The sequence below is a fragment of the Rhinopithecus roxellana genome, chromosome 5 (assembly GCF_007565055.1).
Source record: "Rhinopithecus roxellana isolate Shanxi Qingling chromosome 5, ASM756505v1, whole genome shotgun sequence".
Lineage (NCBI taxonomy): Eukaryota > Metazoa > Chordata > Mammalia > Primates > Cercopithecidae > Rhinopithecus > Rhinopithecus roxellana.
The window spans coordinates 80,348,347-80,375,189 of record NC_044553.1 but is presented as its reverse complement, the minus strand read 5'-3'; the positions used below and the strand labels follow the sequence as shown (position 1 = coordinate 80,375,189).

General features: G+C 44.7%; 1 protein-coding gene across 8 annotated transcripts in view; it reads left to right on the top strand.

Moving 5' to 3' along the window:
- Nucleotides 1-26,843, top strand: part of RGS6 (regulator of G protein signaling 6) — a 626,178-nt gene that overhangs the window by 560,445 nt on the left and 38,890 nt on the right. For all 8 annotated transcript variants that reach the window (XR_004057311.1, XM_030930579.1, XM_030930576.1 and 5 more), the window contains 2 exons: nucleotides 8,512-8,637; nucleotides 16,988-17,174. Coding sequence is in view for 7 of the 8 variants with exons in the window: in XM_030930579.1 (XP_030786439.1) it covers nucleotides 8,512-8,637; nucleotides 16,988-17,174 (313 nt within the window). In the remaining variant the exon portion in view is untranslated. The remainder of the gene's footprint in view (nucleotides 1-8,511; nucleotides 8,638-16,987; nucleotides 17,175-26,843) is intronic.

The window sequence follows — 26,843 nt, the reverse complement described above, 5'->3', positions numbered from 1 at the left end:
CATGGACAAAATGACATAGGATATACCATAAATAGCAGAAAACTATGCTTTAATTATTTCTCCTTCTCAGACAAGCTATTCGATCTGGAAGTCCAAGGATAAGAAAGTTATATTCAGAGGGGAAAAAAAGGCAACTATTTTAAAAGGATGGTCAAACTATACCTCAAGTTTATGCAACATAGTGAGCTGTGATCGCACCACTCCACTCCCTCCTGGGTGACAGAACAAGATCCCTAAAGAGAAAGAGTAAATTCTGAGAAGTAAAGTTTAATTAAAGAAAATAGTGATTGCCAGTGCTTCTCATTGAGGAGAAGTCAGCCAAAAGTTGCCAGATGACATAGTTCTTTATGTCATCTGAAAACCACCAGGAGAGTGTCCCAGGGATGCATATGGAAAGTGTTTCTGGTGGTGCCACTAACCAGATGCTGGGGTCTAATGAAACCTTGTGTTGTCAGCAGAATGTGGTTTGTGATTTGCTCTCTCCACATGACTTTAGTTTAGCTCTCCCTCTCTGCTGGGTATCAGGCACATGAGCAAAGAGCGACAAGGAATGTGGCTTGTCCAGCTTGGCCGTAGGCATTCACTCCTAGCCAACCTGACCTGCTGAGAGGCAGAGATCATCCCTGAGCTGCCCAGGCACAGGGAGTTTGACAGAACTATTAATCCAGGATATTAGTCAAGTTCCTTTCCTATGGTGGTGGATCTCCAAATATGGCCCCATTGGTGCCTTCCCTCTTTACATCGAGTAGGACACCAAGACCAAGGCCAGATGAAAAGAGAGGGAACACCTTTTTCCCTCTCTGAAACTGTTTGAGAACCAGTAATCCAGAACCCCTATGGTGGCTTCCACCTTGGTATTTTGAAATATTTGCTCTTGAAACATTCCTTCTTGGAATCCATCTGCCATGCTTGGAGAAGCCCAAGCCATTGGAGAGGCCATGTGCAGACAGTCTGGTCAACAGCCTCAGCTGAGCTCCTGGTCAGCAACTAGCATCAGCTGTTAGGTGATGAGCCCTCCTGGATGCACAGCCCAGTCAAACCTCCAAATGACCCCATCTCCAGCTATAACCATGTGAGCCCCAAGTGAGAACCACCCAGTGGAGCCTAGTCAACCCACAGGAGAGTGAGAGAGACTAATAAATTGCTTTTTTAAGCCCCTGGATTTTAGGATAGTTTGTTATACAGCGTAAATGACTGGGCCAGGCACAGTGGCTTACACCTGTAATCCCAGCACTTTGGGAGGCTGAGGAGAGCAGATCACGAGGTCAGGAGTTTGAGACCAGCCTGGCCAACATGGTGAAACCTTGTCTCTACTAAAAATACAAAAATTGGCTGGGCATGGTGGCAGGCAGCTGTAATCCCAGCTACTCGGGAGGCTGAGGCAGGACAACAGTTTGAACCTGGGAGGTGGAAGTTGCAGTGAGCTGAGATCGTGCCATTGCACTCTAGCCTGGGCGACAGGGTGAGACTCCATCTCAAAAATAGAAAACAGAAAAGAAAAAGAAATAACTGGACCACTCTTCATTGGAGTATTCAGGACCCTCAGGTTGTTCTTGAGGTATTAAATAAAATTATGGTTGTTTAGTAACCTTGGCTCTGAGATGGGGACATTGGATTATTTTCTTTTTAAGGAACTGCCTTATTATTCATAATTTTTCTAATAACTTGTCTTAGTCTGTTCAGGCTGCTAAAGCAAAAATGCCATATACTATGTGGCTTAAAAGCAATAGAATTTTTTTTCCCACAGTACTGGAGGCTGGGAAGTTCAAGGTCGAGATGCCACAGATTGGGTGTCTGGTGAGGGCCTCCTTCCTGGTTCATACATGGCTGGGTCCTCACATGGCAGAAAGGCAAGAGAGCTCTGGGGTGTCCTTTCATAGGGACACTAATTCCATTCCACATGACCTAATTACCTCCCAAAGGCTTCACCTCCCAAAACCATCACATTGGGGGTCAGGATTTCAACATGTAAATTTGAAGGGGAACACAGACATTCAGTCCACAACATTCTACCTCAAGATCCCCAGAATTTTTGTCCTCTTGCATGCAAAATACTTTCATTCCATCTCAATAGTCCTCAAAGTCTTAACTTGTTCTAGCATCAATTCTAAAGTCCAAAGTCTTATCTACATATCATCTAAATCAGATATGAATGAGATTAAAGATACCATTCATCCTGAGCAAATTCCTCTCCAGCTGTGAACCTGTGAAACCAAACAAGTTATGTGCTTCCAAACTGCAATGGTGGGACAGGTATAGGATAGACATTTTCGTTCAAATAAAAAAAAAAGAGAGAGAGAGAGAGAGAGAAATAGGAAAGAAGAAAGGGGTAATGGGTTTCAAGTAAGTCCAAAATGTAACAGGGCAAAAAATATTAAACCTTAAAGCTCTAGAATAATCCTCTTTGGCTTGATGCTCTGTCTTTTAGACCCACTGGGGCAGCAACCCTACCTCCATAGCTCTCCTGGGCTGGAGTCAGACACCCATGGCTTTCCTGGGCTGATGCCCTGTCTTCCAGGCCCATTTGGGTGGCAGCATCATCCCCACAGCTTGGTGGGATGGCCCCACAGAAGCTTTCTCCTGGGGTCCCTATGGCTTTTCCAGGCTGGGGTTCCTTGCCTGCAGCTCTTCTGGGCAGCCCAGTCCACCATGGCTCTGCTGGGTGCAGCCCATATTGCTGTCTGTGGGGACCCCATCCCAAGGCACTGGGCAGGAGCATCCTGGCTTACCTAAATTGAAGAGATGAATTGATCCTTTAAAACTGTTCTGCTCTCCCACCACATGTCCCTTGCACTCTGGGCCTATGGTGCAAGTGGCAGCCCTGATGAACTCTGAATTGCTTTTGAGTAATTCTTCCATTGTCTTGAAGACAATGTTCCTGGATTCTGTTGAGATGACTCATCCATACTAATATCCTTATCAAACAGTCACTTGGCCACACTACTAGTGGTCTCGTTTTTTGCAATATGGATAGACAAAGAATTTTCTAAATCTTCAGGTTCTGGTTTCTTTATATGCTTAACAATCCTGTCTTTAAGTCACGTTTTATTATAAGTAGTCAGGAAGAGCCAACCTGCACCTTCAACACATTGCTCAGAAATTTCCTCAGCTAACTATTTAATTTCATTGCTTGCAATTTTTACCTTTCACAAAATACTAGAACCAAACAAAATTCAGCCAAATTCTTTGCCACTTTATAAGAAAGATCAACTTTTCTCTAGTTTCCAGTGATATATGTCTCATTTATGTCTAAAACTCATCAGAATGGCCTTTACCATCTATATTTCTATCAATATTCTGTTCAGGATTCTTTAGGTATTATCTAGGAAGATTGAGGCTTTCTTTATAGCTCTCCTCTCTTCTTTCTGAGCCCTCACCAGAATATCCTTTAAAGGCCTAGTTACAGCAGTTTAGGCTCCCCTCCCCTCCCCTCCTCTCTCCTTTCCTTTCTTTTCCTTCCTTTCCTTTCAAGATGGAGTCTCACTCTGTCATCCAAGCTGGAGTGCAGTGGCATGATCTCGGCTCACTGCAACCTCCGCCTCCCAGGTTCAAGAAATTATCCTGCCTCAGCCTCCCGAGTAGCTGGGATTACAGGTGACCGCCACCACGCCCAGCTTATATATATATATATATTATTATATATATATTTGTATTTTTAGTAAAGATGTTGTTTTGCCATGTTGGCCAGGCTGGTCTTAAACTCCTGAGCTTGTGATCCGTCCGCCCCAGCCTCACAAAGTGCTGGGATTACAGATGTGAGCCACCACACCCAGCCAATTTAGGCTTTTTCTAACATATATCTCAAAACCTTCCAGCTTCTATTCATTACCCTGTAAGCCACATTCACATTTTTGGTTGTTCATTACAGCAGCATCCCACTCGCGGTACGAATTTCTGTCTTAATCTGTTAGGGCTGCTATTACAAAAATACTACAGACTGTGTGGTTTATAAACAACAGAAGTTTATTTCTCACAGTTCTGGAGCTAGAAAATCCAAGATCAGGGTGCTGGCAAATTCAATATCTGGTAAGGATCTGCTTTCTAGTTCATAGATGGCTGTCTTCCTGCTGTGTCTTCACATGACAGAAGGGAAAGAGAGCTCTCTCTGGTTCTCTTATAGAGTACTAATCCCACTCATGACCAAATCGCCTCCCAAATATCCTGCCTCCTAATACCATCACATTGTGGATCAAGATTTCAACATATTAATTTGGAGAGGGACACAAACATTTAGTCCTTAACATAATTCTTAAGTGTTTTGAAGATAGCTCATATCTTCCCCAAGTCTTTGTTTAGATGTTGAATGAGGCAAATGCAGTAGAAGGCAAGGTAACAGAGTAGAAACAAAGAATAGGCTTTGGAGACAGGCAGTCCTGGGATCCACTTCCAGACTGCCACCTACCAGCTGTGTGGCCTTGGACAATCTGGCCTCTTTTGAACTCTGGATGTTTAAATACTATTGTCAGCCTCCCTGGCTTATATTAAGATTTAAAGGGGGCACTGTAAGGAAAGCTCCTTACACCATGCCTAGCACTATGAAGCTCCTGCAGAAATGAGCTTTGATATAGACTGTTGCTTCCTTTGAATCTGGCTTTCTTGTCCTCAGTTTGGCAGCTTTCCTCCATCTCTAGCTGGGGGGTCAGCAGGAATGAAAGACAGATACCCCTGGAGAGCCACCTGTCTTTGCTATGTGTTGGTTTGGGTTGTCCAGTGGGAGGCAGGAACTTGGTGAGAATGACGAGACACAGAGGACAAGTAAGAGTTAGAAAAAGGCATCCAGCTAGCGATTAGAAAACACTGTCAGGATAAGGACACTTCACCCACATCACTATACACATTTCTAAATTGATTTCATTTTAGTGCTGAACATTTGCCATGTGAAAAGTCCTATGCTCAGTACAAAGACACATGAGATATGGTCCCTGACCTCAAAGAGCTAAAAAGATAGCTGGAAAGACAGTGCAAACTCTTGAAAACCCAAATGCTGACACAAAACTCTATTAGAGAATTTGTCCCAAGGACATATCTCTACATAATGGTTGTAAAGAGGCTGTGCTTCTGTGGATTGTTTGCTTGAATTTGGCTGAGAGACAGTTATTGTACCACTCACCTGGAGTTGGATGTTGAAAGATATTTTAATTTGCAGAATTATGTTATAAACACAAGAGACCATTCAGTGGTAGCAACATGTTCAAGTCTTTTCTTAAACCTTAAAGTGGATGATACTGGGAATACTCAAGCGATACAGAAGAGATATGTATAGGGAAGTTGTATCCAGGAAGCTTTTAATAGAACAGACTCCCAATGGTGAAATCGTACTAGGAAAACAAGGAAGAAATGTAGATCATCCAGTTGTGGAAATACGATTGTGAATAATGGATAGTTGAGGGAAGCCAAGGATACATGGTTACATTGTATCATCTAAAAATTCATCTCTTTCCCAGAACCTCAGAATCTGACTTATTTGGAAATTGAGTTGTTGCAGATGCAATTAGTTAAGATGAGGTCCTACTTGAATAGGGTGGGCCTCTAATCCAATATGACTGATGACTTTGTAAGAAGAGAAAGCAGAGACACAGACATATACAGAGCAAACACCATGTGGAGACACAGAAACACAGTAGGAGAGAGTGCAGTGATGCATCTGCAAGCTGAAGAATGCCGACATCAGAGGCTAAGGAAAAGTCGTGAAGCTGGTTCTCCCCTAAAGCCTTCCAAGAGAGCATGGCCCTGTCAACACCTTGATTTTGGACATCTAGGCTCCAGAACTGTGAGAGAATGAATTTCTGCTCTTTTAAGCCACCCAGTTTGTTAGTCCTTTGTTATGGCAATCCTAAGAAACTAATACATCAGGGTACCCTGCCTCTCTAGACCCACTTATTTCTGCTGAATTGTGACCTTGCAATTTTCCAGATACCCCCAACTTCTGTCCTAAGCCTCCCTCTAATTCTACATCTACAGTGACACCCCGAGATTTCTGGCCCACTCCAAAAATTGCCTTTCTCCCACTCTTGCCACCACCAAGGAATCTGGTGGAACGAATGTGGACTCACCACCTGGGTACCAGAAAGGGGTGACACTGGTGGTGAATGTGCATCCATGAGGCAGTCACTACAAAGTCTGAGTAAATTTCTACAGCTGCTACTATGGGCACAGCCCTCAGTCGAGGTACAGCTGCCACTAGTACCATCCCTGGAGAGCCCTGAATCCTCCACTGGTAAAGAGTAAATGGTTGGGTCCATCCTTTACAGCATGACCTTGGCAGAAAGATACAATGTCCTGCAGTCTCTGGACATTTGCTTAAATTTGCTGCTAGCCTCAACCCCAGGGGAATTCTTCCATAAACAGTATTTTTGGTTCCCTTGAAAGTTACTGAGTTTGATTAGGTCTGTGACTTGCGTTTGAGAGAATCCAGGGTTTGTCTTCATGCCTAGCCTGGTGCTTTGGAAGAGATCTTGCATGGAATCTCCCATTGTTTGACCTGATAGGGTTAGTCTACCACCATGACCCTATTGGACTATGTCTGGAAATGCAGAGTTGCAAGCCAGGGGCTCCCTGACCCCCAAGCTCATGATCTATTGATCATCATCATTGTAATTAGAAGATACTGCTGTTGCTGATTATGTGTGCTGGTGCAGAAGTAGTTAGGTTTGGATGGGGTATATCTAGAGCTGCATACCAATATAGTAGCCACTAGCCACGTGTAGCTATTTAAATTTAAATTTGAATTATTTAAAATTAAATGCAATTTGAAATTCAGTTCGTCAGTCACACTAGCCACTTTTCAACTGCCCAATAGCCACATGGGGCTAGTGGCTGCCATATTGGAGAGCACAATTATGAAATATTTTCATCATTGCAGGAAATTATACTGGACAGCGCCAGTCTACAGTTATTTGCTTTTCCAAGCTTTCCCACACACAGCTCTCTCTTTTTTTTTTTTTTACTAAGTGCAGTTTTCTAAGTATTGAGAATATGTCAGCTCCATAATAAGAGGAAACATGATTTAATCTCTTACTGTCTGTTAGAAATAATAAAATATATGCGTCTACTTTTTAAAAGAGGTAAAATGAGTATTACCAGACCAATGTTTCCCAAGTGTAATGTGGACGTAAATCACCTGGCTTCTTCTTGCACTGTAGGTTATGATTTAGCAGGTGCAGGTGGGGCCTATGGTTCTTCTTCTGGTTCACAGACCACAGCTTGAATAGGGAAGGGTTGCAGCGTGAGACTTGTGAGTTAGGACCTTATTGCTGTTTCAAGGGCCAACAAAATAAATACAGCAAGTGGACTTTAAATGGAAAGACAGAAGCTGAAGGAAATATTCTTATTGCCCAACACCAGAAGAATTAGAACAGTTCCCATACTTTAGTCTGAATGTGAGACAGCATAGCAAAGATGAGCTATGCAGCACAGCAGAATTAAGAACTGGGGCCAGGTGCAGTGGCTCACACCTATAATCCCAGCACTTTGGGAGGCTGAGGCGGGTAGTCACGAGGTCAGGAGATCAAGACCATCTGGCTAACACAGTGAAACCCTGTCTTTACTAAAAATACAAAAAAATTAGCCAGACGTGGTGGTACGCGCCTGTAGTCCCAGCCACTCAGGAGGCTGAGGCAGGAGAATTGCTTGAACCCAGGGGATGGAGGTTGCAGCGAGCCGCGATCACGCCACTGCACTCCAGCCTGGGCGACAGAGTGAGACTCCATCTCAAAAAAGAAAAAGAAAAACAGAAACAAAAACAAAACTGGATGCCCTCTAGAGCCTTGCTGTCTAGATTTGATTCTTGACTTCATTACTTCCTAGCTGTGTGTCCTTAGGCAAACTATCACGAGGCCTCACTTTCCCTCTCTGGAAAATGGGAATAATACTAGTACATTTTTCACAGAGTAGTTGTGAGGACTCAGTGAGTTAACAGATTTCAAATGCTTGAGACAGTGTCTAGCATACAGTAAGCACCCTACATGATTGGTAATAAATGCATGTAACATTCTGCTTCTGACAAGAGAATATGCTTTATTCTGGATGTGTCAATACATTTCCGACCATTTTTACATCACTTGGCTCGAAACAGGACCCTAATTTCTCCCCTGAGGATTGAGGAAGGGATGGTAGGTGGGGATAATGTGTTTTGATGAAAGATTGGGTCCATGAAGCATCCTGGGTTATAGTACTAGTGAAAAAATTACAGAGTCAAAAGATGGGTCCATAATTGATAGGAACGGTCCAGGGAGCTTAATCAATTGCATGGTAGACAGCAGCCATTTGAAGGTAATGCCGGTGACCATCACTTAACATGCCTCCTTAAAGAAACTGTTCACCATTAGTTACTGTTGGTGTACCAAAGTCTGCATTTGGAATTTGTGCAGCTTTTGTAGAATCTGCCCCTTAAATATGAGATGTTTCCTTTTGGTGAGTGACTGCAAAACAGATTTGAGTCACTGAAGAGAATATGACACAAGCTTTTCTCTGGTATTGATCTTTTTTAAACCTTCTTCCTTCACCCCAAAGCAAAGAGCCCAGCCAACAGCGAGTAAAAAGATGGGGCTTCTCTTTCGATGAGATATTGAAGGACCAGGTGGGGCGGGACCAGTTTCTACGATTCCTGGAGTCCGAATTCAGTTCAGAAAACCTCAGGTAAATCTCTCTAAGTTTGAGCTGTGTGCGGAATGTGTGTGAAGAAATTTGCATAATCCGTCTCTCCATCTCTCTTTCTCAATGAAACATTATCAGGGTTCAAATCCAAATGCCAGCTAATCTGGCTGAGTTTGAAATAGAGAAGAACAAATTAAAATATGCAACTCTGTCACCACCATAATAGCACCTACTAACACCAGCATACTTCAGTTCAAGTCTATGTGAGCTTTGTTCAACTAATTGGAAATAAGTCTTCAATAATAATTCGTTAGTCGAACGGATTTGACAACATCATTCGTTAAGTACAGCCATAGAACCAAGGAGCTTCAGAATAGAGAGGCACCTCAGAGGCTCTCTCCTCAAAACTTCCCAGTCTGGGGTCCTGAATATCTGAGAAGCTAAACAGAAGAGGGAGGAGTCAGTGGGCTCATTTCAGAATTTCAAAGAGTAAAGTAAATATCACTCAATAACTGGAGATGTAACTGTAGCAGCTAATAAAAACATGTTTTTTTCTTTGAGAATGACTTCTGTCAACTCCAAATAGTGGTTACTCTGATCATCTGATGCCAGTGAGAGCACCTGATTGTTCCTATTGGTCTATAATGCCTGATGAGGGAAATGTATTAATAATTACTGTTTAATAGGAGAAAAAATATGATATTCAAAACCTCAGGTCCAATATGAGAGGAAGAAAAGGGGGTAAATTAAAAGGAAAAGTCTCCTTGATCATGAAAAATTTGGGAACTTGTTTATTTAGACTTTTATGGTATTAGATGAAGAATCAGAAATCTGCAGAAAATGTGACTTATCTGAGACTTATCTAGTGATCTTAGCAAACTGGTGACTTCTTAATGGGTAAGATGGAATCTCTCTCTTTCTTTTTTCTTTGTACCAGGTTCTGGTTCATATAGTAGAGTAACACCCATCTTCCAGTGCTGTTTTCTTTAAAGATGTCTTAATAATGTTTAAATATTGTATTACTTTAAAAATTCACCGTCTCTACTAAAAAATACAAAAAACTAGCCGGGCGAAGTGGTGGCCACCTGTAGTCCCAGCTATTCGGGAGGCTGAGGCAGGAGAATGGCGTAAACCCGGGAGGCGGAGCTTGCAGTGAGCCGAGATCCGGCCACTGCACTACAGCCTGAGCAATAGAGCAAGACTCCGTCTCAAAAAAAAAAAAAAAAAAAAAAAAACTCAGAGCATGTACTGCGGGCAAAGAACTACCCCTCCAAAGTTAATGTGCAACATCCATGCACTTATTTCAAGTGAGACCATCTCGGTCCCATACATCAATCAAGTGATATTTATGCTACACCTGTGCTGTATCAAGCCCTGTGAGAGTCTGCTGAGAGACACAAGTCAAGATGTGTGATCTTTGCCTGCAACGACCTTGTAGGTCCTTGAGGAAAAAACACAAGAAATTATTGAATCATTGAATGTCTATAAATGAGTGTAAACTCTAAGAACCATTTTGAAAGCATTTAAAGGAGAAGAATCAAAGCTGAAGTGGTTAAATCATAAGCTGGACTTTGAAGAATGCACAGGATAATAGTAGACAAAGAAGAAGGATAGAGAATATTCCAAGCTGGAGGACCAAATGAGGAAAGGGGTGGCCGATGGGCCTCTCCCACTCCGTAAGGTCCTGGGAGGACAGGTAGATGCCAACTAGCTGTGCGGAGCATGTTGTTCTAGGCATCCACGTGTCTGTTATAAACCAGATAAGGCTAAGTATCTTATTTTGGGTTATTATACAAGAGCCTTTCCTTATGCTGAGGCATGATTCCAAACACATCTCAGAGCTTCACTTCAATGCCTAATGAAGTATTTGTAACAGAAGGTTTGATTTCTAATAATCTTCACTAGGGTGGTGCTCAGACTAGCCTCCCGGGTTTAGGAAGGAAAGCTCTCTGTGGCCAGCTTGATGGACCCAGGTGGCCTCTCTGTGCAGCCAGCTCAGTCCCAGTTTCCATCTCCTCCATGATCCCTATGACTCCCCCGGGAGTCCTTCTCATCTCCCCTTCTTACTTGTTCCCCTTGGGTCTACAAGATGGAGTGGTATAGAGGCTCCCTTTACCTAACTACCTCTAAGCCCACAAGCAGCCTCAGGACCCTCTGCTGCATGCACTGTTGCAGAGAGCTTGAAGAATGAACCAGAGTTTGGTCATTGTGAGGGTCCCAGGAGCATCCACTGGCTCAGCTGCCACCTTGCCTGGTCAGAGCATTCATTCCGGAAAGCCCTGCATGTAGCCAGAACCACATATCAGTTCAGACTCGTTTCACAAGTTATGCATCACACTTAAAACCCAGAGTGCACCAAGGAGTGTGTCCCTGGCAGGTGTTCAGTGCTTCTTCCTGCCATCACCTCCTGCGCCTCTGCCAGCTCCTTTCCCTGTGCCAGGAGGGCTACATTTAATCTTGGGTGAAAGCATGCGTGTGAGCATGTGTTCATGTACCAGAGCCTAAACCACACCCCCAGCATGCAGAAACCCAGACTTCAGAGGGTCACCCCTGCTCCATGACAGGAAAGGGAGTAAGGAAAATAGAATAGCAGGGAGGAAAAGGATAGCCAAGAGCCTCTAAAATCCTCTCTGGATGCCCAAATTCCATTTTTATGATATTCAGCATAACTGGATACATGGTGGGTGGGAAAGAAGCTCAGCTGTAAATCACATAACTGTAGGACTCTTCTGTCACCCGTCATGGGGCAGCCTCTTCCCCATTCCTTTGTGTCCATTCCTGCAGCTGCAGATATCAGCTTGGCACCAAGCGTGGCACAGGGCCTGCGGATTCAGAGCTGACTGAATAAATATCAGAGCAGCCAGGCACGGCCGTACAGATGCACCTCCACTGCGGCCCATGCCATGGAGGCCCCTGGGAGTTGTACAATATGGCACAACTTGAGGATCCTGCCAACCTGCCACATTGGCCGTGCTGGAGTCGTTCCTTCTCCGCGGGATTGGTGAGGGGCCCAGGCCACTGGCATTGGAGCATGGCAAGAAAAAGCCTGACCAGAACTCACCTGCGTAGATTACAAAGTGCTTCTCCACTTTCTCTGTCGTCCTGTGCTCCCTCTCATCTCTCCAGTGAAAGGACTGCTTAGATCATAACATTTTTGCACAACCCAAGGGGTGCCAGTTAAGTAGCCAAGCAGCTGAATTTGTATCAGAGCTTCAGAATGTGGAATGGAGGAGCCCCAAAGTGTCACCCTGGATCCTTTAAGGAATGATTTCTATGATGACGTAATAGAAGTTGGCGTCCCCTTTGATCAATTTCTTCTGGTTGGGTCTGTGAGATGAGGATGGGGACGTCATCTCCGTGGACTGGGTGGGGTATGACCAGCAGTGCGTTTTGCTGAAGCTGTGGGCTCTCTGTGGCAGGGTCTACCTCTTTTCCTCCTTTTCTGACCCACCCTGAGCTAGGTGCAGGCTCCCTTTGCACTGACTGGACCCACAGACAGCTGTTTGCTGAGTGCCTTGGGAATGCACGTGGCTTCTGTCCACAAGGCAGGGGCCTCAAAGCTCTGATGCAGGGAGCTCCACTCCGTTTCTTGGCCTCATCCTTCTGCCTGCTTTGTGCATTTTCCCAGAATAATGACAGTCTCTCCTTGCCATCTTTTCGCCCTCTCCCACATCTCTCCTACACAAATCTTTGTCCTCTCTGGCTTGACACCCTCTGCTGCATGGCACAGAATGAGTTAAAAATCAAAACCCACAGCAAAGAGTGTCCCCCGTACATTTTTTATGAGCTGTAACATCTCCTGAGAGAAGGTAGTTGTTCTTCTAACCTGCAGATTGATGATCCGAGTTCCACACAGTGTCAGCTGAAGGGAGAAGCAATTAAAAGAGAACACAGTGGGGTGCCAGGTTCCTCTGGAGAGCTCTTGTCTCTGGCAGTTGCCCTGGGTCCTAGGAAGACCTCAGAAGGTTCACTAGGCCCAGCAGGATCCACCACTTACCAAACCCATGATTAATAGGAAGAGAGGTGACTTCCACGACACCACAACCATCTGCAGTGTTTCATCCAGTGCCCAGTGAACAGAACTCAGCTTCAGTGGTGCTGGGGGTGGTTACTTACTTACGTAGGCACCCGGGAATTTCAGCCCCGCCAGGAACTAAACCAAGTTTAAGCCCTGCTTCCTACATCTCCGGTTGACCAGCAGAGGGCACAGAAACACTTTCTTCTCTCCTGGAGTTTGCTTTTTCTCTGGGAACGAACCAAAAGCTGTATTATCTAACCCATGAAAATTCTAGTTTATGAAAAGTTATGTTAACTGGTGACTAAGGGGCTGCCCAGACTTCCTGGTAGGATGGAGAATGATCAATCATTACCATTTGGGTAAGCCAAATGGTTTGTCTTACCCAGCCAGCCTTGAGAAAATCCTCTTCCTTGAAAGCCTCTAAGGAGAAAGGAGGCTCCCGCTGGGGCAGCCCCTAGATGGTCCTCCAGTCCTATTCTCCACGGCTTCGCCCCAGTGGTATCTGAGCCCAGGCTGTCTCACTCCAAAAGCTAGTTTCCCTGCCAGCATTTCTAAGTCATGAACACAGATCAAATGCCTGCACAGGGGCTGCCTCCCCACTGCTGCTATGACAATTGGCAGGGACCAGGGATGAGGCAGGACAGGTGGTCTCCCAGATACCAGTCCTTGTGTCCTGCCAGTCACAACGGCCCTTCTGCTGCAAGCCATGGAGGCTTAGTACAGGATGGATGGATTTCATGCGGCTACTGGCATTTCACTCCCTGCCACTGCCCTCGAGGAGGACCGGTACCTGCAGGTTTTTGATAAGAGCAGAAGCTTCCAAAGCCTCAGTGGGCCTCCCATGGACAGCAGATGTGCAGAGAGGAGCTGCTGTGGCTCTCTGTAGGGGGAAGTGTGGCCTGGGCAGCCTGGGTTCCGAGTCCCCGGCTCAGGCCTGTGGGGCTCGAAGATGGCCGACACTAACCAAAGCCTGTTCTGAATTTCAAATTGACACAAAGGTTCCTCGAAATCAATGATGGTAAACACATACGGGACATCAGGATGCTGTTGTGACAGCAGTTTTGCTGTTGCCTGAGAGAGACAAGGCAGGTCAACTCCAAGGCAGACAGAAGGCAGAGGAGAGTCCACAGTGTGTGCAGGGGAGAAAACTGCTGTCTAAGAAATGTTACCCCATACCCTCCCCCTCTGCCTTCTTCCCCTTTTCCTCTCCCTCTCTCCTTTTCTTTCCCCTCCCCTTCATCTTCCTCCAGCATGCCTGTTGTTTTCACTTGTACTTAAAAAAATTCTTGGTTTTATGTGACAAAGAAAACCTTTTTATTTTTACATAAAAGTTTATTAAATTTGATTCTGGGACCTGGTGCAATGGCTCACGCCTATCATCCCAGCATTTTGGGAGGCTGAGGCAGGCAGATTACCTGAGGTCAGGAGTTCAAGACCAGACCAGCCAACATGGTGAAACCCCGTCTCTGCTAAAAATGCAAAAATTAGCTAAGGATGGTGACGTGCCCCTGTAGTCCCAGCTACTCAGGAGGCTGAGACAGGAGAATTGCTTGAACCTGAGAGGCGGAGGTTGCAGTGAGCCAAGATGGAGCCACTGCACTCCAGTTTGGGTGACAAAGTAAGATCCTGTCTCCCCACCAAAAAAAATGATTCTGAAATTTGTATTTCCATCAGCTCCAGGACATCTCTGTATCCAGCTGAGTGATGTGCATTTTCATGTGGCCCCCAAATCATCCTGCAAAAAGGACCCTGAGTCCTCAGGAACCGCGGGGAGTGTGCAGAGCTCCCGGGGTCCTCAGGGCCTTCCCAGAGGGGCTCAGCAGCTCCTCCTCAGTGCTGACAGAGATGGCAGAAGGTGACCTCCCATGTGGCATTGATTGAGGGGGCAGGAAATCACCCAGGTGTCATCCATTTGTGTAAGAAGTTGCAGGGGCCAGGGGCCATGGGAAGACGCTGACCCAGAAGGTTACTTCCAGCCAGGGATTCAGCCCAGGCGGCCTCCCTCTGTGAACCTGGTTCTCCTGTCTGCCCAGCATGGGGCTGAGGAGCACTCACTGACTTCGTCTCTGGACACTTGACCCCTTCTGGTCCTTGGAAAAACCAACACTGGCTTCTTCCTTTAGAGCCAGGTTCCTGCATCTTTCACCTACTGGTCAGACGTGGCCTTCCAGGCAGAGAAAGCCTTGTAGGTACTCTTGTCAGCAGATGGCCGTTTTCACCTGCAAGCCTCCCGGCCACTTCCTTCTTTTCACGGCAGGCCTGAGAGAGTGGACAGAGGGCCCTACGGAACCTAGGGCAGGCAAGGGAGATGGAGGAGACCTGTGCCCCAGCTCGAGAGTCAAGGGCCTGCCTGAACAATGAGGCAGGGGTACAGCTCCTTTCAAGCCCTTCCTTCCCCACCATCTCTGGACTCTGGATAAAGGAACATGACTACTTTCCTCTCACCCAGAAGCCAGAAGGACCTGAGCACCCAGGACTTGCGGCTGTCAGGGAGCTGCAGAAGGGCAGGGGATGCCAGATGGCAGCAGCAAGAGCTGGGCAGTAGTATCTGCCCGGGCCACCTGCAGAGAGAGGGCTGGAATCCGAGGGATCACACTGGGCCAGCATGGAGCCTGTGGCCGCCACACTGACCCTTCCTCAGCTCCCCCTCACAGGACCTGAAAGCATTTCTGAGTTAAGTCTGGATAGCAGGTTTTCCAGAGCTGTGCCACATATCCCTCCATCCACTCGGTGCCCGTTTCAGAGATGAAGAGAGATGCACCCAAAATGGCACACCAAGGCAAAATATGGCATAGACAGGATGAGGGCAGAGCCTGCTTTCCGATCTGATGGAAGTCATGAAGCCTTCTCTGCCTTACGCTTGGCTCTGCAGGGTCACTGAGGGGTCGCTTTAAGGATATCATCAGAATCCTAAATGACAAAAAGTGGCAAATCAGGGGAAGAGTTGGAGCCCAGCATTTGGGGACACACACACAGACACACATACACTCACACACACATACACACACACACAGTCTGCTCGCCTTGCAGAAATGGGGTTGCACTACTCCAGTCTGCCACTGAGTGGCACCTTTGGGCCATGCACTCGGCTCCGAAGACATTTCTCTGAACAGCAACAGAAAAACATGTTTAACCACCACCCCCACCCCCCCCAACACACACACACACACACAAAACCCGAGTACATCTTACTTTGGATGAAATTTGATGACAGATTGAATGCACTGTCCGCACTTTCCACCATGTCGTGGTTCAACTTTGCTTGACCCTCCCTTTCTGTTGACTAGACTACCTGTGATTCCCACTGCTGTGAGAACCAGCACAGGACCTACTCTCTTACTCACTGATGGGGGAGCTGGCCTGTCCATTCACAGGGCAAAGGATATGACAACCAGACCTGGATCCTGCTGCAAGGCTGCCTTGGGAACCATCCTTAAGGCCCAGTAGCTATTGTCCAAGCTTTGGCTCTGGCTGCTGCTGCTCTCAGCAGAAAAGAGCTCCCTGCTCCCATGTGGATGCTGAGGGATTAAACAGAGGCAAATATGGAAGTGAGCAGATTTTTCTCTCTTTCCCTCTGCAGAAAGAGAAACATTCTGCAGAGAAATTTTCATGGTATGCCTCTTCAGCATTGTTCCAGATGCGCCCATCTTCACTCTGAAACCCATGTATTGAGCGCCTACTATTTGCCAAGCACCATGCTGAGCACTGATGTGCACTGGCTCAGTTTCTCCATCTATAATAGGAATGGCTGGTTTATTCTTGCACAGATAGTCTTTATGATTCCAGGATCCTGCCTCTTCTGTGATCTTTCCTCCATTTTGATGCCATCAATTGATCCCAACTAGATTTGACAAAGGGATTCACACTGTCTGCATGGTGGCATGTATGTAGCACAGGTGTTCTCAACCAGGAATGAGTTCATCTCCCAGGGCACATGGGGCAATGTTTTGAAACATTTTTAGTTGTCAAAACTTGGGAAGGGGGGTTGCTCTTGGCATCTAGTGGGTAGAGGCCAAGGTTGCTGCTAAACATCGTACATCACACAGAATAGCCTCAACAACAAAGAATTATCCAACCTGAAGTGGCAATAGTGCTGAGGTTGAGAGATCTTCATGTAGAGGGAGAGAAATCTCGTTTTGATAACGAGAAGCACATTGATCTTTTAATATGCAATTCTTTTCTGTTCTGCACAATAGGAACACCTTTGATATTTTCAGCAATCTCCATGGTCTTTGCAGCCCCACATAGTGGCATCAGGGCAGGCTAAGAGATGCAGCAGAATGGATTTCATGGGACATCAGCTCTGGGGCCATCTCCAGCAACATCCCGATGCTGAGCCCTCTGGAACTGACTGTGTTTCTGCTCCCACTTCAGGTTCTGGCTGGCTGTCCAAGATCTTAAGAAACAACCCCTACAGGATGTGGCCAAGAGGGTAGAAGAAATCTGGCAAGAGTTTCTGGCTCCAGGGGCTCCAAGTGCAATCAACCTGGATTCTCACAGCTATGAGATAACCAGTCAAAATGTCAAAGATGGAGGGAGATATACATTTGAAGACGCCCAGGTTTGCTTATCTACTCAAGTGGTTGTCATAAGGTGTTCATTTGTCCATTTCATTGCCTGACCTATTAACACAAGTTCAAGGCATTGTGGGTAGTTAAAGTTTCATATTTGGTTATTTTTAAGTTCATCAGTGGAAATCATTTCAGATAGGTGCACAGCAAAATCCCAGGATCATTTTCCTAGAGGAGTTACGATATTACCTACACACCAAAATGTGCAGTTATATGCTTTATTTGTTCCAGGAAAGCCTCAAAGTGTTCTACAAAATCTGAAGCCTTGTAATAAGTCAGTGGTAGAATCTGGAAACCAGAACACAGCATTGGGGAAGTGGGTGTAGTGAGTTAGCAGGGCCATGAGTCAAACCCACATCTGTCTACCTCTGAAGCCCACACTGATAACCACCTCTCTACACTGCTTCCGCAGTGATCTCCAGCTCTGCAGTGAATATTTTTTAAGCACATCTATATTCCAGGCTCTGCGCTATGTGATAAGATACCACAAAGAACAGGCAAAACCCCCTGTTCTCAGCAAGGTTACCAGCAAGTGTGGGAGACAGACAAGTAAATGGGCAACTTCAGCAGTGTGAAAAGTGCCCCAAATGGGTGAACCCTGGGTTAAAGCAAGCCTGCAGGAGGGACTCCCAACCCTGTAGGACACAATTAGGATGCTCACAGATGCTGATGATGCTGGCTAAAGAAACAGGAACCATCCTAACCAGCAGACTAAATTTTGACGGCTGGGAGGTGCCATTTCTAAAAATAAGCATTGGGTTGGTTTCTTACTTCCTGGCCCCTAATTTCTATTTCCTGTCACCATCCCACACCCAGTGACAGGGCTTAAGATTTTGCTTATCTCCTTGACCCCACTTACGTCTCTCACGTCTAGGGCCCCCGGTAAAGAATTTGGGTAGTTTGCTCTCTTGCAGACATTATTATCTGATTTAGGAAACTCAGTGTAGCTGCACCAATGCAAATAATGGGATGAGAACACAGTGTCCCTTATCATCCGGATTTGCCTTGTCATTTGCTCAGAACTTCAAGATGAAAACACCTACCAACCTCAACACCATAACTATCTTCTTCTCTCCCCTGGTCACGAGCTCCATCGAATGCCTGTGCCAATCATGAAATCATGACTCCTTCATATACCCCTTGCAGCTTCAAAGCAGAATGTTTGAGTCATGAGAGCTCTTTGCTGAGATATTTTTGCTTATGTGTATGTACGTATGCTTTCAAGCACCATATTGACATGGCCAGAGAGGAGAGTGACAGGGAAGTTCCGTGGGGATTCCCTGCATGAACGAGCTGAAGCTCAAAGCTCCAATATTTATGAAACACAAAAAGAGTGATACTGGTGAGAACCTTGATGCATCTAGCACAGTATTACCACTCCAAGCATGACATAAGGAGGGATTTATTTTCATTTTTTATTATGAAAACTTTTAAACACTTGGAAAAGTGGAAACAGCAAAACAGCAAACCTTTATAGACCCTCATCCAGCCATAAAAATCATCAGTACATGTCTGATCTTGCTTTATCTCTAACCCCACCTACTTTTTCACCTGCCACCAGGTTACTTTAAAACAAATCCAAGATATTGCAGCATTTCATCTGTAAACTTAGATATGTATCTCTAAAAAAAGGATCCTTTTGTTTTAACATTGCCACAATATCCTTTATCTCCCTCCCCTCCTCACATCCCCTTGCAATGTATTTGATGAAGGAATTAGATCCTTTGTCCTATAAAGAGTTCCAAGCTCTGGATTTTTCTGATTGTAGCCCTCTGGTGCTATTTAGAATGTTCTTCTATCATCTCTCTTTCCTATAAATTAGTTTTTTAAGATATTTAATCAGATTTAGGCTTGATTTTTATGGACAAAACTACTTCATAGATTGTGTAGTGCTCTCCTGTCAGAAGGCACAGGTCTAGCCACGTCTCTTTTTGCCCTTTTTGCAGATATTGATGTTTATCACTTATATCCATTAGGTAATTAGAGGTTACAAAATGATGACATACTAATTTTATTCTTTCTTCACTTATTAGCTGGAATACTTTCATAAAGAGAAACTTCCCTCCACCACTATGGGATTAACTAGCAGTACAATTCACATAAGAAAAGCAGGATAAATGTTTGATTCTCTCCCTTCATTTTCCAGTTTTCAAAATGAGTGGTTTACTATTATCTTCCTATGGTAAACATTAGGGTCTATTGTTTTGATTTTACTCTCTTTGTGAACTCATGGGTTTCAACATATGTGCTATGTTTTAATCTGTTTGCTTATTTTTATTGATGCTTGGATTTTGCCATCTCTGGCCAATTGGCTCTTTCTGGCACAGCCCTAGTGATCTTTGATGTCATCCAAATAGCAAGGAAGCTAAGGTATTCCAGTCTTTGCCCTTTCCCAGAATAAGCCATTTCTCCAAGGACCCCTGATTCCTCTTAGTGGCAAATGGTATTTGGAGACTAAAATCTAGGCACTTAAGAGTGTTTCATTGTTCCTAGATGGTTTATCATGTCTAGCCCTTTTCAGTTGACAGAGCTAGGAAATGTGTTGTTGTTTATAATAAAAACACATCATGAGTTCATACTGATACTTTTAATTCAAATTCTGACCTACAGGGGATTTTATTTAACCACTCGTTTCTTACATCTGTGCCTCTTTTCTCTACCCTGAGAATCCTGACTTTCAAGGGCACTGTGGGTGATAGCATAATTACTCATTTGCTTTATACTACACAGAATAGCCTCTAAACCACAACGCTAAAAATACAGCAACAGTGTGATTATCGCCTGGTTCTTTAATTGTTGCGTAGTATTCCATTATGTGGAGGCACCATAGTTTAGTCAACCAGTCCTCTCTTCTTGGACATTTATGTTGTTTCTACTTCAAGAAAGCTTTGATGGAAGAAGTAGGGAAGTCAGCCTAATGAAGGTGAGATATTGACAAGTTTCTCAACATCCAACCTCCATTAGTACAGTGCTCTACCATTTTCCAGGTACTTCTAAATGCATTCTATCTCATTTCCACAGCAATCTGGTGATGTAGATTAGACATGAGGATATCTTAAGCATCCTCATCATCTTCATTATCTGCTAGGATTAGTCTCCCATGAATTCAAATAAAACACTGTTCCTAAGCCAATCCCTATTTTCAGCCCAATTCCCTGTCACTTCTGAAGTATATTTCCACCATAAATATACAAAGTGTTCCTTTCTAGCAGAGTGACCTGGACACGTTACTTAAATTCCCTGAGTCTTCCTTTCTTCATCTGTAGAACAGGGTTACAGTAGAGCCTGTGCATAGGGGTGGAATGAGGACCAGGTGAAAGGAAGCATGTCAACCACTAACAGTGTCTGGCCTACAGTAAGACAGAGTAAATACTATCATCTTATTTTTCTAATGTCACTAATATTCTCTTTTTAAGCTTTTATGTTTAATGTATTTGGTGAAAATTTTAAAATAATTTCATGTAACCTTAATGCCCAGAGATAACCCCTATTTTGGTGTATTTTCTTCCTTGATTTGTGTGTGTAGCCATGTGTAAGGTCTGCTCAGGCTGCTACAACAAAGTAGCACAGACTGGGTGGCTTAAACTACAGAAATGTATTTATCACAGTTCTCAAGACTGAGAAATCCAAAATTAAGGTGTCAGCAGATTTGGCTGCTGGTGAGGGCTCTCTTCCTGGCTTGCAGGTGGCCCCTTCTTGCTGTGTCCTTACAGCAGGATGTGCACTCTAGTCTCTCTTCCTCTTCTTACAAGAACACTAATCCCATCATAAGGGCCTCTTTCATGAGCTCATCTCAACCTAATTACCTCCCAAAAGACCCACCTCCAAGTACCACCACACTGGGATCAGGGCTTCAACAATATGAAATTTAGGTAGACACAACATTCATTCTACAACAGGGTGATTTTGCAAATAGCGTGATCCTGTAACCTGCCCTTTACCTAAAACAGGGGTCAGTTAAAAAACTAAATTTTTCCTAAACAGAGCCAGATAGTAGACATTGCAGGCTGTGTGAGTCATGTCTATGGCACAACTATTCGATTCTGCCATACAAAAGCAGCTACAATGCAACACCATAGCAATGTAAATGACACAAGGACCTATGGCCGTGTTTATTTATGAACCGTGAAATCCAATTTCATATCATTTTTCACAAAATACAATTCTTCTTTTAGTTTTTTTTTTTTTTTTTCAGCCACTTAAAAACATAAATACTGTTCTTCACTCATGGGATGTAAAGATCTAGATCACAGGTCTGTATCTGCAGATTGGAATCCCAGGCTGTAGTTTCTGACCCTGTGCTAAATAAAATAATTTAGCACCTGTAATGAAAATGATTGAAATGCTTCAAGAAATCCAGAAAGCTACAGGATAGAGGATTGGGCATGATGGGTCTTCAGTTTCGGGGGTAGAGTAAGTTAGAGGAGACTTTGTTTTGGTGCAGCCATGGCAACACAGCAATCTGAATTGTGAATGTTTCTATATCAGGATCGAGTGTTGTGGCGCAGAGGTCAGCAGGTGCCTCCTAAACTATTGGGATTACAGGCGTGAGTCACCATGTGACTTTTTTATAACGAATCTACTTTTCAAAAATCTGACTAAAGAGAATACCAGAGAGAAATTTTAAATTTCTCTCATTTAACTTTCTGGAAAATCAAGTCATTTAGGCATCTGTCCCCGCCCTCTTCTGTTGTCAAATCCCATGGTTTGTCCCTAGACATCACTCAACACTGCCTTACCTTCCTGGCCAGTGCAGGCTGGCTGCCCCAGCAAAGTAGGTGCAGTTGAGAAGTTCCCAGGTATAAAAAGGAGGTTAAAATCCTTAGCCCATGACCAGCCAGGACTTGCACTCAGATGTCCTCGCTTGCTGGCCAAGGTTCTGCTCAGACCACACTGTCCCTGGATTGTTAGTGCTGAGGGCTTGGTGGTTGCACTGAGACCTGGAGAAGTTCTAGTCCCTAGAGAAAGGCCAAGAGTCTAGGAGTTCCTTCTAGAATGATACATTTAAATTATTAAAACTTTCTCTTCTCAGTTTGCCCCTCGGTTAAATGGGGATGTTAACACCTCAACCCGTGGGGCGCAGGGGCTCTGGGCGGCTTCCTCAGCTGGTCATGATGGTTCTCATAAACCCCCCGCAGTGGTCATATGCTTTAACATTAGTGCTCAGTAGCCTGAGTGAAAGTACAGCCAGATTTGTGGATGCACTGGAAGCAGGGAGTGGGGTGCAGCCTCTCTCCAAGGGTTTTGTTTCTTATTTGACCACACGCATTGATAGAGCCAAGTTAATTGCCTGTATTTGTTTCCTGTGGAAATATTTCACAAGACACCCTGTCAGCTTGGGCCCAGCATTTGCACTTGTGTTTTGCTGATCCATTTAGCTTTTTTGAAAATTTGGGCCAAGACCAAATCTTCCATAAAGGTCTGTGGGCTGTGACCATAGCCCTCAGCTGTTTGCTGTATTGTTCCAATTTCATAGATTTAGCCTTGTGAGGGGAGAAAAAAATATGGGCCATGATTATTTTTTTTAAAGGACTCGGTTCTTTATGCTATGAATTGAATTAGAATTATCTGTTCCCAACCATGGGGCCTCAAAGGACTTACATTGTCACCTACTTGCTATGTGGTCTGAGGCAAGGGCCTTGACCTTTTGTGCCTTAGTTTCCTCATCTGGGTGATGGGGGTGATGTCTTCTCTACAGCCCGCTAAGGATTTTAGAGAAATCAGATGAGGTCATAGCCCTGAAAAATCTTTGAAAAAGTAAAAAGTGCTATATATTTGTAAGTGTGAACTCACAAAAATTAATGACTTTAGTATTGTCTGGGTCTCATAATTCCAAGATGGATCCAAAAGAAATTCTCTCAAGATATCTGCCCTTAGATGGGAAAAAATGCCAGAAAAGGATATAAAAACAGAATTTTCAGGTCCTGGAGTCCATCCTAAGGAATCTGAGCTTCTCATCCTGAAGACAGTAGCAAGGCATTGAAGGCTGTTACCTGGAAGAAGGTGAATCCCATGGTGATGGGCAGCTTAGGCTGGAGCCAGGAGAGAGATCCGAATCCTGGGGGATGTCATCTAAAGCTCTGCTGGCAGTTGTTGGTGGAGAGAATTAAACCACAGGAAGTATTGAGAACCTTCAGCTGCCTTGTAGGGCATTTGCCTCTTTCCAAAGCCTTCACAGGCTCTAGAAGAGGTAGGAATCAGCTGTCAGCACAGTGGCTGCTTGGTTTCCCTTTTACAAATCTCAGAGTACCAAGGATGTTCCAAGGACGATGTCCCTGGATCCATTCAATCATGTGTCCATCTGCCCATCCACCCATGTCGTGAACATCCATTCTCCCATTCAAGTTGGGAGACCCTGACCTGTGCGGCCTGATGTTCTGTGCAGAGGGAAATAACGTGGGAAATAGGAGGCCCGGATGGCTTTTTTCACCATCAGGCAGAGCTTATCTAAAAGCACATCATTCATTACAAACAAAACCAACCAGACCTAAGAAAGCACTTCGTTGAGATAGGATTGGATTGGAAATCTGTCCTTTAAGTGAACTGATAGTGGAATAGGATGAGCCAGCCCAGCCCCATTGGCTTTGGTCCTTGCAGTTCCCCACCTCACCTTCCTATTTGTCCCAACCCCACTGCTTTTCTGACCTGTGGTACCTGCTGAGATACCCCACCTTGCCCTGTACCTGGAGTGTCTGGGTCTTCCAGACCTCTGGATTTGAAAGTTCTTTCATGGGAGCAGAAATTTGATCTTCTTTACCTTTTATAAATTCCTACATCACAAAGGTAATGCTGAATGCTGAATGTCAGCTAAATGCTGACAATTCATTCCAGAATTATAACATTTTCAGCTGTGCCTATCGTCAAAGAAGTGGGGGACAATTTGTCTCTTAGCTTTCAACTTTGGAGAGACAACCTTGGGGAGTACACCTAGTAGGTAGTCAAGAAAGGCAGGTTAAATGAAATTCCTACAATGTGCCAATTCAGCAAAACTTAGAATACCCACTAAGTGTCAGATGTTCTAGGCACTGTGAATATACCAATGCGTAGGTGGGTTCCTTTCCTTAAGTGGCCCTTGGTCTGACTTACCACAGCTCTACTTGGCCATGATGAACTCACAAAAGGATCAAAGAGCATGCTCAAGGCCAGTATGAGGTCTGAGTGATAAAAGAGCTGAGAAAGATACCGTCAAGTCCACACCCGCCATGAGCAGACAAGAAGTCTCTAGCAAAGAGTTTATATTATTCCCTAAGTGTAGACGTTTAAATGCAACTTGATTAAGGAATGCAAGGTTTCTACCATTTGCTTTGTTTAAAAGCCAAAGCCCAGTGGAGTATGATTTTAGGTTTGCCCAGATGACTCAGAAGTAGAAGTCTTCCCAGTTGTTCATCTTTGCTCCAGTGGTGGAGGTGGTGGCATTGCGTGCCGGTATCACAAGACCACACCAAGTTTCCTGGTATTAATCCTCTATTGGAGGGCATTTCCTGTTAGACTCTCATGCCAGACATATTTTAATAAGGAATTCTGTGACACTGCTTCCTCCAGGAGTTGCTCATTTTATCCTGTGGGTGGTTTTATTTTTGGGAGATGAACAGAAGAGGGAGGGATGCATTTTGCAAAGAATAAATCAGTCGTTTGTGATCAGTTCTGTTTATTACTGCACAGACTAGTAGTTCCTGACAGCTACTGAGAGAAGACATCAAAGAGTTCAATTCCAAAATTTCTTGGTTGCTACTTCTGAGCATAGGTTCCTTACACCAAACCCCATGACCTCCTTGAGGAGGAAAAGGAAAACAGTTTTCTAAGTTGATCTCCCTGGCATTTGGGTAGGTGAAAGACAATATGCAAAGCTGTCTTTGAAGCTACCCTTAGCTAAGAATAGGGAGTGAACAGCATGAAAATACTGTGCCCTTTGGCTAGTTAAATTAAATCTGTTTTTATAGATGCTTTGCAGAGCAAAAGCAAATGATTATTTACTCTCACATCCTCTTATGACCTGGAATGACGCCTTGTGTGGAAACAAGGGGCTCCCATGTCCTACTTAGGAAGCTAAGGAAATCCAAAGGGGGCGCTTCTCGTTTTAGATCCACATGATCCCGGGTTGTTCATCCAAAGATGCATCCAGAAGGAGCAACAGCTTCCTATCTTTCACTTATATGGATGTCCGTATTGCGGTATCTTTTCTGTTGCCTCTTCTATGTTTACTGAGCAGATACTGATTTGTGATCCACTTCAAGTCCTCACCGCCGTGCTGTCCTGCAGGAACCATGCTGAAGAAAAGCTCATTTTCCCTAGGCTTCAGCTAACTATGCCTAAGGTCTGAGGATATTTGGTCAAACATATTCAAATATCTTGAAAGGTGAGGCTCGAGGATACAGACTTATGACTTCCAAAGGGCCCATCAGCCCTCAACGCTTTACCAGGTTGGCACCTTGCTTCCAAAGATGTTCACAGCTCCCTTCAAGTATGGATGGCAAGTTGTGCATGGACTGCCTGTTAAGTGAGAAACCAGAGCCTGGGCCATCCCTGGTGTCTTGGCCATTACCATTGCTCACAGCAGCGATAGTGAATGGTACCCGAAAGGGAATCGTAAGCAGTGGTCATACCTACTAGGATGACTCAGATTTAGGACTCAAGGAGAGGCTCCTAACTTTCCTGCACCCACACATGGAGGGACTTTGTCTCAGCCAACCAGTACTGACTCCCCTTGGGATCCAAGTGAAGGACAATGAAAAGCAGCACATCAATGTGAGAAGAGCATGAGCTTGGGGGTCACACAGCTCTGGGTTCAAATTCTGGCTCCATACTTACCTTGGGTAAGCCACCTGACCTGTTAGAGTTTCAGTATCCTCATTTGTAAAATGGGGGTGTTTAAACCTAAACACTGCTTCAGAGCAAACATCACCAACAACTAAAATAGTACAGCTAGACTCTGCTCCCAAATCCTCTTTGCTTCTTTCTCCAGAATCTCTCTCATCCCACAAATCATCCCTTGCAAGGACAGTTACAGCATGAAATTATTATTGCTACTTGACATGTATAATCATTTTTGTAGTGCTTCCACTTCTACTTCCACATTTAATTGTGTGATTGACAGGACTAGAAAAGTGAGCCTTTGGCTACCAGTCCAGTTCCTTCTCCATCACCCCACACAGCAACACCACATTCTGTCCACACAGCCTCATTTTCCTTCAAGAGACTACATGGGACCCAAAAGCTCCCAAAGTCTGGATGTGATTCTAGGCAGCTTAGGTATGGAGGGCAGAGATGAGGCACACACACCTGTGAAAAGAAAAATAGGATACTTGAAAATCACAAGAAGAGCTCTTGGCCACTGTGCAATGCTCCAGCCAAGTGGTTCTCCACTCCAGGAGGACGTTCTGAAGCTGGGAAATGAGATCTGTGCTGTCTTAGGAGCCCACAGCAAAGGAGAGGACATAAGGGTCTTCTTGAGGAGTTCAGCTGCGTGCTTGCAGCCCAGGGCCCCAGTCATTTTGTCTGATTGCCTTCCCCACCTCTTGAGAGAGTCACTGTGTTTTGTCAAAAAGAAAGGAGATTTCCAAATGAGGACTCTCATAGCAAAATATTGATTTTCAGCAGGTGTGGTTTTGAGACAGTTTGTACTCCATGCTCTCTCCAGCTCTCACTGTGCCTCAGACTCT